General features: G+C 39.3%; 1 protein-coding gene across 6 annotated transcripts in view; it reads left to right on the top strand.

Moving 5' to 3' along the window:
- The window catches only part of ano2b (anoctamin 2b), an 89,375-nt gene that overhangs the window by 52,911 nt on the left and 24,056 nt on the right, over positions 1 to 12,408 (top strand). For all 6 annotated transcript variants that reach the window (XM_034863353.1, XM_034863352.1, XM_034863351.1 and 3 more), the window contains 6 exons: positions 880 to 991; positions 1,863 to 1,920; positions 2,007 to 2,107; positions 4,931 to 5,073; positions 10,171 to 10,323; positions 11,781 to 11,833. In XM_034863353.1, coding sequence (XP_034719244.1) covers positions 880 to 991; positions 1,863 to 1,920; positions 2,007 to 2,107; positions 4,931 to 5,073; positions 10,171 to 10,323; positions 11,781 to 11,833 — 620 coding nt within the window. The remainder of the gene's footprint in view (positions 1 to 879; positions 992 to 1,862; positions 1,921 to 2,006; positions 2,108 to 4,930; positions 5,074 to 10,170; positions 10,324 to 11,780; positions 11,834 to 12,408) is intronic.

Below are 12,408 nucleotides of genomic sequence, written 5' to 3'. Positions count from 1 at the left end.
TACAGCTGTCAACAATTTCAGAGTCAAGCTATTTGAATTACTAAATCCATAGTTTTTTGAAAAACCTAATTTTGCTTTAGTAAGGTGTTTCCTAAAATGTCTATATTTTTTGCACATAAAAGGTAGCTTAAAAACACCCTCATTTAGCTTGCCCAGGTCCAGGTGACACTTCATTTTCATGTAGGGTAAAAAAAGGCTTAAATTGGTCAATAGTCAAGCTAAGTGTTGCCTGATTCTTATTCTTAATCCATACCAAGGGGAATCCAGGGTTAACTCAGTCACTTGTGTTTTTCATATACTGTACTTGATGACATATTTCAAAATGAGAAGAAGAGACAAATACGGGTACTGCCCTAACATCTTGGCAAACCAAGTCAGCATTTTCCCATGTAGTCATTGTGTGCTTGTGTGTGTGTGTGTGTGTGTGTGTGTGTGTGTGTCTGTAAGTGTGTGTGTGTACACACTGCAGGTGTGCGTTTTTGAGAGAGAGAGAACATAAATTAGGCAGAAAGACTCAAGAACTCTCTTGAGTCTTTCTGCCACATTCATGTTCAAAAGCTCTGAAATAGAGGAATAGAATGAGAATGAGAAAAAGAAGTGTGAGAAAGATAAAGAAATGTGTGTGTGTGTGTGTGTGTGTGTGTGTGTGTGTGTGTGTGTGTGTGTGTGAGATAGTATTTTAAGCTACTTCCAGCACAGTAATCAAGGGTTTATGACTAAAATTCAAGAGTGAGACTGACAGAATCAGCATGTAAAAGTGTTTATTGCTATCACCCTATATACCAAAGAAACATATTGTACTGTAGAATACCTTTAACATTAAAAATAATATGTCATGCCAGGTCCTTTATGCAGTTTCACATCACCTGTTTTTTTCAGAAATTCCTAAAACGGAAAGCAACTTTGAGGAGCGTCTCATCCTGAAAGCTTTCTTGCTGAAGTTTATGAATGCATACGCACCCATCTTTTATGTGGCTTTCTTCAAGGGAAGGTAAGTCTTGCATAGCATGTGAAGGAGTGTGTTTGTGCATCACTGTCCTGTAAAAACATTTTCTCTCCAAAACGTCAGTTTTTCATGAGCTTTTTTATGGCTGAGGGGTCAAATTTAACTTAAAGGTCCCAAATTAAAAAAAAAACAGGTTGAGGTGTTATATAAATACTGTGAGGTAAGTATCCAAACGCTCAATGCACAGAGAAATGCACACAGCCCATATTCAGAAACTGTGCCTTTAAAAGAGCCGTCAGGTCTTCCGTAAAGTTACAACAATTACAGTCACAAACTATACTATCGATAATCGGTCAAAAGTCGGAAACACTGACCAATCAGAGCACACTGTGCTTTTTATGGAGGAGGGGCTTAAACAGACAGACAGACGGATAGAAGGCGAATACAGGTACTTTCTGTTAAATAGTATGAGAAAATTAATTTAGTAATTTTGTATTTTTTTCCAGAACATTAAATTTAAATTGACTGTATTTATATTGTGTTTTTCTAGTCTTAACGACTACTCAAAGTGCTTTTACATAGTACAGGAACCATTCACACACTATCATACACCGTGGCCAAGGCTGCCGTACAAGGCATTTGGGGCAACTCGTGGTTCACTGTGTTGCCCAAGGAACATAATATGCTTTTCTGTGGAAAGCAATTAAATGCAAAACATGCCTTGCTGGATTACTTGCTGGATTTTTTTTATTAAGCCGCCCATTATAAGCACTTCACAAGTTTGTACTTGTATAACCAGTGTGACAATAATTATGTTAAGTCTTGAATCTAAACTTGATGCCCTCCATTCTGATAAATACACATTGCTGGGTGAATCAAAGTGATGCTTCTCAGTCCTTACTGTTTGTTTTTGCAGGTTTGCTGGACGACCTGGAGATTACGTCTATGTCTTTCAGGATCATCGGATGGAGGAGGTTTGTAGTTGAACTTTGTATCTGTGTTTCTTTCCATGTGGCTAATTAGTAAAAGTGGGTACAAATGAGGTGTGTGTCTCCCTCAGTGTGCACCAGGAGGCTGCCTCATCGAGTTGTGCATTCAGCTCAGCATCATCATGCTGGGCAAGCAGCTGATCCAGAACAACATCTTTGAGATCGGCATCCCGTAAGTACACTACACTCTTCTTTTTGTTTTGAGATCTGGATTGCAGAAGAGCAAGTAACAAATTGGATATTTTAGCTATATATTATTATTATTATTTTTATTATTATGTCTAAATGGCCAGTGTCTTGCCTCATTCTCTGACACCTAACACACCAACATATGCACTGCTTACTCACTCGCACTTACAATATTCCCTTTCCCCTGTCTTGTTCTAAAAATGTTCCAATAACATTTTTACCATGTATGTAGTGGCTTTTCATCTTGTGTGACAACTCAGCTTTTGCATGCAAATCCCAAAGGTCAAAGGTCAGCTCTGTTCATAGGTATACGGTCAATCTGGCAGTTTTGGCAAATGCCTGAAGGGCTGATGCAGTCTTTAGCCGAATTGGGCAAATTCGGCTAAAGACTAAGTGCAATATTGATTGTTATTTAAAAACACCAAAGCCTGGGAAAATATATTTATCTTGTCAGATGCTCAGTTTGACCCTCGGCTGAAAGCTGCATAGAGCTGCCGTAAGTTAAAATGATCTGAATAAGCGATCAAAATATAAAAAATATTACTATTTGCAGGTTAGATTAAATACCCTGACCTTTTTGTGTTTACTGGTACATGGCAAATTGGAATTATGGTTACTTTTGTGAGTGATGCCCTGTATCTTTCACAAGATGTACAACTTGGGAGTAAAACAATGGAATTGCTACAAAAGCAGAGAAAAGGAAAACATAAACACAGAGAGTAAGATAAGAATCCTGGTCAACATTAGAAACCTCACCTCCTTTCAGACCAACAGCAATAACATAACATGTGTGTGAATGTACAAAGTAGATTGTGTGTCCACATCTACTTTATTCAACTTTGCCTGTGTATACAGGACAGTAAACATTTATACTTCTACTGGCTCTTTGAATGTGCTGTACAAACTGTAACTGTGTGGGTGTTGTTAAACATAAATAATGCATTCAAGCATTTAGCTGTTTTTATTGGAGTTTTTTATTGGAGCAGTGCACACAGCCCCATGCACACACAACAGTATGGACTGTCAAACAGTCACATACATATGTATCCTTTTACATGTGCACACACACACATTCTGTGAGTTGGAATTATCTACACCAGGGCATGTACATGCAGAAACACACATGATACTGTTTAACAGCAGCAGTTTGTTACCGTAGCATCTTTTTTTTTTACAAGCACCCACACTTCTTTGAAACCACCCAGCTTCTGGATGTTAGTCCAGTTGGTTTGCAATAAAATGTTTAGCCTTACTTTACCTGTGTAAATACTTGCTGTGTATTATGTTTTACAAGCAGCAGAGTCTGTCTTTAATTTTCTTAAGGAAAGTTTAATGAGTACACATCCTACAGTATACACCAGCACCACCCTGCTTCACATTCAGGATTATACAACTGAAGTTTAGTACCTTGGAAAGTTAATACAGGTAGTTTAATTTTTCAGGAAACACATCTTTTTCATTAGAATGAGAATTTGTAATTTAGTCTTCCAGCTGCAGTAAAGATGCAGCATTTTAACTGTGATAAATAGTTACCAAATTTTCACTTACCTTGAACAAATAAAACCATCTCTGGACTACCGAGTTTGGTACTGTATGAAGTAACAATTAACTTCTCTTTAAAGCTACATTGTTTTAAGCTACGTATGTAGTTGTTCATAATCTGAATCTTTAATGCCCGTTCACAATTTTTTTTTATGAATACCACCATCAATTTCAAGTATTCCTATTGGTTTAAAATTTTGAAGTTGTTCTCAGGACTCCACTCTGAACTACCTACCTACACTTTATATTTTCATATTTTTATTTTCTTATATTTTGTATTTTTATATTTTGTGTCAATACTGTAAAGGGGTTGCTTTAATCTCAGTGCACAGGTACTGCGCTTGTGTATAAAGACAATTAAGGCATTCTACTATATTCTAATCTATGCTCCATCTTGAAATATGTTAGCCAGTAAGGGACAAACAGGCCAAACTGCTCCGCTTTTCGCGTGCTTAACTCACAGCTGCTGATAATGGAAGAAGGAAACATGGAGAAGCACACGTTTTCAAAATCTAAATTTCAGGAACAGGACTCTTCTTCTTCGCCCAGAAAATGAAAACGGATATTGAAAAGAGCAAGAGACTGGCGTCATCAGAAAAAGTGGGAACATTGGAGCTGCTTTAGACGCACACACCAAATCCCAACTAGTTATTATGGTATCATCCTTTTGGACCGCTGTGATCTCTTTTTCTTTCTCTCTCCTTTCCGTCGGGTGGCATGCGTGCCCACTTGTGGTGTGAAGCGCGTGTCTGTGCCACTCTTTGAAATACACTCCAACAACCACGGCTGATAGACGGCCTTTTGCATAATTTTGCTTTTTGAATACGTACTTTGAACTGCGAGGTGTGAGAGAATTGATTGCGATATATGATCTCAATGCCAGATGGGAGAAAATCTTACACAAGGCAGCTTTAAGCTTTAAAAAGTCCTCTGTTTACATCTTCTTGAATAATTTCAGAAAAGTAATTGTGGCAGACAGCAGTCATTCTGAGTTTGAAATCAGTACTGGTAAAGTCATTGAAAAAAAGTTAATTTCAATTCAGTCTGTAGAATCACAGCTAAATTACACCTGTAAAGCTTGATCATTCACAGTATATATTGTATGTATAGTTATTTACCTCAGATAAGTTTTAAAATGTTTTAGTTCACACTTGTACTCACAAACCATGTGTACACACACACACAATACAAAATGATATATATTATAAGTCTTAGCTTTAATCCTTTTTCCTTTCCTCCTCCACCTTTCCTGTCGTCCTGACAGGAAGTTGAAGAAGCTGGTGCGTGCATTAAAGGATAAAGGATCAGCGGAGAAGGAGATGGAGGGGGAGAGGCCTCCCCAGCAGTGGAACCTGGACTACGCCCTGGCTCCTTTTGAAGGCCTCACGCCTGAATACATGGAGATGAGTGAGTCTCTCACACACACACACACATGCCCACACACACACACAAACAAACACACACAAACACACACACACACACACACACACACACACAAACACACACACACACACACACACACATGCCCACACACACACACACACACACAGAAATAGCTTCACTGCCAAAGAACAGCAATTTACTCAGCAATCAACAAATATTCCTGTACATCACCAGGAGATGTTCTGTAATCTGCATCTGCGTGGACGTTCTCCGGTTAAAGCGTACTAATACTGCGTATTACAATCACACACTGCCAAGGGCACTCTGCTGGAGAAATTGTGTAACTGCATCTCTGATCAACAAATACAGGTTTAGCATCCCTATATTTTATATGGATTAAACCAGGAACAGCATTCCAGCGTCAGTTGTTGAAACCCCCTAGGTTGACCTGAAAAAGAGCCTTTACTATTACTACACTACTATGACTTGTGTCTGTTGCAACAAATAACCTATCAAACAACATATTTTTTCATTAGGTTTGGAGGACTGGTTGCATTCATCCACACGCAAAAGTGCACACACGCAAGAAATAATTTCTGTTCATGTCCATCACAAACCCAGCACATTAACACTGCAGGTTAAAGTTTTGTTCTCCCTCATGCACAATCAGTCTCAGCTGTGTGTTTAAATTGACATGTTTAATATTTAAGTCCAGCAGGTAATTAGCAAGTGACACAATATTTTGAGCGGCTTTCAGTTCCATTCACCGTGGCCGTCTTTTTTCCAGTGCTTTGGTTAAAATACCAGAACTTTGTTTACTTTCACTTTTCATGCATTTTTGTAATTACTCAAATAGGAAATTGAAAGGGAACTTTTGTTTTTCCTCAGTTGTCTCCATTTGATAACAAATGATGATCATGCGTATTTAGTACAGGCCTGTAACCCGTGTTCACAAATGGATTTAACACATTTTAACACAATGTCGAAGTTGTTTTTTACACATTTCTTGCATTAGATGGTTGCAGTCATGGAAAACATCAACTTTTTTACACTAGTAAATTCAGACCCTTTGTGGAAAACTGGCAGTGGCTCCTCTTGGAACTACCAGTATGTCTTTACGGTTGTTGGCACAAAAAAACAGGGTTGAAAAAATTCTGTAGTGTAAATCAAATGTGATTTAGAGGCTCATTAAATTAACAACAAAACAACAAATTTTATTAAATCAACACGTAAAAAAAGTTACGCAGTTACAAGCAAAACAAAAATAAGAGAAGAAGGTATACTTTGTTAATCCAACAAAGGAAAATTAAATACTTTCACTCTGTCATAGTTATTCAAACAAAAAAACACATACACTAACAGGACCTACTGCATACGCATGCATTATGTAGTCTATGTCCTCAACGTTCCACTTCAGGAATTGCTCTGGTGCCGCAGGAGATTCCGTCGCATGCATGTCTTTTCACCGATGTCCGTTTCCTTCCTCTTTCTTTGTGTTGGCATTCTAACCTCTGGTGGATTTCTGAGGACTGTGTTAACTGCTCCTCAGATCTCTGCAGGGTAAATCTAGACAGCTAGCTACACTATCTGTCCAATCTGAGTTTTCTGTTGCACGACTAAAATAACTTTTTGAGGCTATTGCAGGCTACTCCAGGCGGATCTAAGCACCGCCGGGAACAATTTTGATTGCTTTGAAGAAATGCCAATAAACCAGAGCATGTTTATCTCCTATTACGGAATGATATGTGGACTAACCAGACCGTCCGCCGCAGCGCTGTGAAGGAAGGTCTGGCAAAGCAAGACTATGAATGGAGAGATTTCAGAGCTCCAAAACCAAGTCCCCATGGACTGAGGTACTGCCACCCCAGGATACGCTTTTAGTTCTTAGGTTTCCTAAATTTTTCTGTACCGTGATTTAAAGCTGCAACATAAAATCATTAGGCCATTGATAGGTTAGATAGTTTAAACTAGGGCCTGTTATGTGCCAGTAAAAGTTGCCTGATTCACTGCCTGGGAGAGGAACCCTACTATGTAGAGCCAATAAACAGCTACAGGTGTTAGGGTTGTTATGTCTCAGGAACAGATACACACACACACACACACACACACACACACCATGACCAGTCTTAACCTTTCTTGGGGAAAAAATAAAGCCTTAAAGGGATAGTTTGGCTATGTGAACTTTGAGGATTGAAGGTGTTAGATGTCAGTAGAGTAGATGGTGGTCGCCACACCCCCAATTTGGAGAAGCAGGCAGGAGAACCAAAGCAATGGGCTGCTGTGGCTGGGGGCAACATGGGCAGCAGCTGAACGTATTTTAGCCATCTAAAAAACAATATCAGTTGTAGTGTACGCTACATTTAGAATATTTTCACTGTTTTACCTTGTCGTCAGTTAACCCTCTTCTTTCAACAGAAGTTTACCCCCTCTTATTTGCCTGCTCAGTCTCCCTCTGCTAAAGTTGTTTAGAATCTGGATTGCTCATAAAGCTATCCTCTAGTCTTCATGCCAGTTTGTCGTTGTTTTCATAATCACTTAGTTTTTTTTCTTGTATATGTTGACTCTTCCATAAACCGCTGAAAGTCTGACACCAACAGATGATCTGCGGCATAATACAGCTGCGGCAAAGTTGCACTTCTGCGTAGGGATACGAAAGTTCTAGTTGAGGAAATATAGTGCCAAAGCAGAGATCTGACAGCCAGAATAAAAAGCAAAAATGTGCTTTAGAGAGAAACACACAGAAGATACATTAATTGTATCTGACAGACATGTTGACATGGCCACACAGCTTGATATTTCTGAGCAGTTCCCCCAGGTTAAGGAGTCATAGTGCAGTTCAGACATGCAGCAACAAGCTTGACTTAAGGAATTGTCCACATCTGTATGTGAAGAAATGTGAACCAGTAAAACTAGCTGTGAGCCTGATCTGAGGTCAAAGCCATAAAAAAACATGTAGATTTTGGTGAAATTTTAAATAGCAAGTCAATTTTTGTTAAAAAGATTTTAAGTGTTCTGAGTGGGAAAGGTTCTTTTAAACGTGGGATTCAAAAAGAGCTTGGAAACATTTAAACGATGATCCAGTCTTATCTGAAATATCGGTCACTATCACCTACAACATCTGTTTGTTCGGTGGAATCAAGACATAACTTCTTACAGGGTTCAGCAGTCTTTACTTTAATAAAACAAACACTTACCTTGTTGTGATATGATAATGTGGAGATTTCATGTTATATGGACAGAGGACAGAGGGAGAGAAAAACAGACGGAAGACAGAGCTGATGTTGCTGCAGGGCACAGTAAGGAATGCAAGAAATGTCTGAGCTCTACATGCACGTACTCACACATAGCTGCTAGATGTATGAATGGGTAGCTGTGTGTTTGTGTTAACTTGTTCATTATTTGTGTGTGTGTGTGTGTGTGTGTGTGTGTGTGTGTGTAACTGCTTGTTGTATTTGCGCATGTAGCCGTGATACCTGGTGCTCATGTTTAAGGTGTGTGTGTGTGTGTGTGTGTGTGTGTGTGTGTGTGTGTGTGTGTGTGTGTGAGTGAGAGAATGCGTCTTCTTTGTGCGTACCCGGGCCAGCTTTGAACCTGTCAACCTCGTCTCAGGTAGATACTGTAGCGAGGTTATTCTAAGCTTGCCCTCTAGCGCTCGCCGCTCAGCTGTCCTATTTTGTTCCTCGCAGCTCTTTGTTTCAGTGTGGCGTCCCAAGGTGAAGCCGTCACTCTCCGGCTCGCTGGAAAACCCCCGTTACCACACTGCTAATGTTCCACCGCTCCGACCAAAGCAGTACATCAGTCGAAGTACATCCTGCCTCGTCTTCCTCAAGTTACTTCTCCATGTTCTTTGGAAGGAGGTGGCTGTTGTTTAGCGCATATATTGAAAGTTTGTAGTGGCAATAGCGTGATGAAGGTTATATCTTTAAAACTTGCTCCCTGGCCTTGCCCAGCTAACAATTTTTGGTTCCCAGAACGTTCTGGGAACGTTCGTTTTTGGTTGCGGGTCAGCCCATTTTTTCTTTGGTCCGACCAGCCTGCTGGATCGAGAGATACATTTTTCTCTGGAGTCCCTCTGGTCTCTGATCCTCAGACAAAACCACTGTCCTTCCTGTGGCCGAACAAAAGCTGCTGTGGCAAGCGTGGACAAGTCTTTTAAGGCGCCCTGTGATCTGCTTATTAAACTACTATCTAAGTTGGCTGTAGTGAGTAAGGCTGCTGCCGCCAACAGCCCTACAGTAGTAATATCCAGAGTTGGTGTGTGTGATTGTAATGTACTGCACAATAAGTGCCTGTCAATTTAACTTTTAATTTCAAGTCATGGCTGTTGTGTCTAGGTTATCTAATGACTTACATAACGCGCACACACACACAAAATACACACGCACACATAGTTCAACACACAGCTAAATCATAAAAAAGTCCCGTTTGGCTGGTGCGATGGAGTGTTTAACCTTAAAAGGCATCATCTGAACCACAGAGCAAGCCTGGACAGACAGTGGGACTCCTGGCCGGACAAATGGCCATTCACAAACGTCAATCTGACGCCGTCTGAGTGGCGGTTTGGTATGTGTTTCTAAAATTGGAGACATTAGATATTCTTTCTCACATGGCAACCGCTCTTATGTTGCCAAATGGCAAAAATGGCTAGTAAAGGTGGTTCTTTTTACAGCAACTTCACCAGCCGAGCATGCACTAAAATGTTTTTTGAGATATGTAATGCTGCTTGAAACACAGGAAGACGGTTTGTATCCCACATACTGTAGCTTTGTAATTACGCAGACTCTTACTGTGGTTAAATGTACATTTGAATGTCATCAGCATAATCATAAAACCGGATTCTCATTCTCTAATGAGTGTGATTCTGTTGCTTTACTGCACGTGTTTTGTGCCAGTGTACATGTGTGCCTGAAGCAATTGGGGATTATGGTAGACGCAGACTTCAATTCCAGATATAATACCACTTCCCTTACATGGCCTCAATTGATGAATTGAACAACATGCATTTATGACAAGCCTGTTATACATATTCACTTTCAAAATGAATCTAACAGCATATGTTGATGTTGAATACTAGTACCCAGACTGTAGCATGTTGGTTGATGGTTTTTCTCTTTTTTCCAGTCATCCAGTTTGGTTTTGTCTCTCTGTTCGTGGCTTCGTTCCCGCTTGCTCCGCTCTTTGCCCTGCTCAACAACGTCATTGAGATCAGACTGGATGCCAAGAAGTTTGTGACAGAGTTACGCAGGCCAGTTGCCGTACGTGCAAAGGACATTGGTAAGGTTGTGTGACACACATCAATAGGAAAGGACAAACACACAGAGCACAACTTACTAATAAATACTGCATTTTCCCATACAACCAGGGTTTAACACTAAAATATATACTGTATATGTAATATATGTACTGTATATATAATGGTATATGAAATAATCATATATTATATTTCCTCAGAACATTACATGACATTAGCTGGTGCTTTAATCCAAAGCAACTTACAATTGCTATATATGTCAGAGGTTGCACTCCTCTGGAGCAACTAGGGGTTAAGTGTCTTGCTCAGGGACACATTGGCAATGTATCACAGTGGGAATTGAACCCGCGTCTCCCACACCAAAGGGTGTAATTTTCCTTGTCAGAGAGGAAACAATTGTCAAGCAGCACGGGACACAAAAGTTTCCAACGAAAGCCAAACAGACACCCCTCGGCAGTTCAGTATAGTCTTGTTGGTGTTGTCGGGGAAAAGGGTTTTGCTGTTGTCTCTTTAATGCTATCTTTTTAGGGGAAAACAAAAATACATTTGAACAAGTGTGATAATAGGGTTTTAAAAGGCCTTACTAAGCGGTAGGTGTACTGTAACTCTGGATAACATGTTCCTACACATTATAGGGAAAATAAAAGTTGCATCTGCATCATCATAGCGATGTGTTAATAGGGTTGTTGGTTTCTAATTATAGCTTGATATGTCGCTATCAGCTGGCACATAAGCACTATTACAACTTGTGCAATATTGATCATTTGTTGGTAGATGACGCAATCTATTTTGTCTAGCAAAACTTCGTTCGCAAATGTTTGCTTGAATGTTGTGCGATTCAGTGCAAAAATGAATGGGAAACACCTTCAAATCAATTTGATATACCAATTTGATTGCAAAACAGCATTTGTCATTACGCACAGGTTTTTATTAGCTTTGAAGCCGTCAGATGGAAACACACTTTCACCAGCTTTATTTGCATGAGTTTTTTTACCAAAATCCAAATAACTTGATTGACAGTGTATGGAAACTTGACTTCTGTCTTGTTTCTTACATGTTCTTAAAAAGTAAACTGAAGGGTTTTACTTGATAGCTGAACCATAAGCTATTTTTTATGTAAACCTTTTGTTTTACAGAACTATAGATCTAACATACTCCATGCAAAGCTTCCTTGATCAAAATATGTTTTAATAGAGTTAATTTAATGGATACTGTAATTGATTAACATTACTAGCAATCTGATGAACACTAACATTGGAGAATAACAACCTGCACACAGGAAGGGCAGACAAATTGCATTTTGTAATATTGCGTGCTTTAGGCAGAGTTCTAATAACGTTACAACCAGATTGCGTTTAATTCACATGCTATCGGAAACATTTGCCAGTTTGTCAGTGTGCTTAAGACAGTGTTCTATCTTTTCCCTTCTTCTACCCCTTATCCCTAGAATCATTCTCACTCAATGCTCTTTTTTTTATAGGTGTATGGTACAACATACTGAGTGGAATGGGAAAATTCTCAGTCATTATAAATGTAAGTATTAATGCAATGTCCTGCTTTCTACTATCTGCTCATTGAATTAGTAATGAAGGCAGATAAATGCAAAATAAATCCATGTATGTACTCTACATAATGTGACGTTTACCCACAGAAAGCACTTTAACACTTTGATAAGTCAGCACTAACTCATTTTTCACACTCACGGAGGTGACTGTAAGTCTCTAGCTGCCTGTCCAGTGCATTTTAAAAGTGTATATACGTATATGTGCATTGCATATACTATGTATATAGACTATGATAGTAGTTTAAAGCAACATTGCATAACACTGGTGTTTTGTTTGCACTTTGGCGCCCTTACAGTTTCAGAGTGATATTCACTTATAAACCGCTGTGGTAAATATGTTGTACTAATACTTACGATCAAAAACTAGCGAGTCAACAACTTTGCTAACACAGCCCAACATCAAGGAAGTGCAACAACACAAGACAAGCTAATTTTACTTACTAGTCCAGTAGTAGTCTTGCATGCCAGACCTACAGTGGGTACGGAAAGTATTCAGACCCCTTTAAATTTTTCACTCTTTGTTTCATTGCAGCCATTTTCCAAA

Source organism: Etheostoma cragini, chromosome 23, assembly GCF_013103735.1.
Source record: "Etheostoma cragini isolate CJK2018 chromosome 23, CSU_Ecrag_1.0, whole genome shotgun sequence".
In the NCBI taxonomy this organism is placed as follows: Eukaryota; Metazoa; Chordata; class Actinopteri; order Perciformes; family Percidae; genus Etheostoma; species Etheostoma cragini.
Note: the sequence above shows the minus strand (reverse complement) of the source record. Positions and strands in the feature narration are given on the sequence as shown.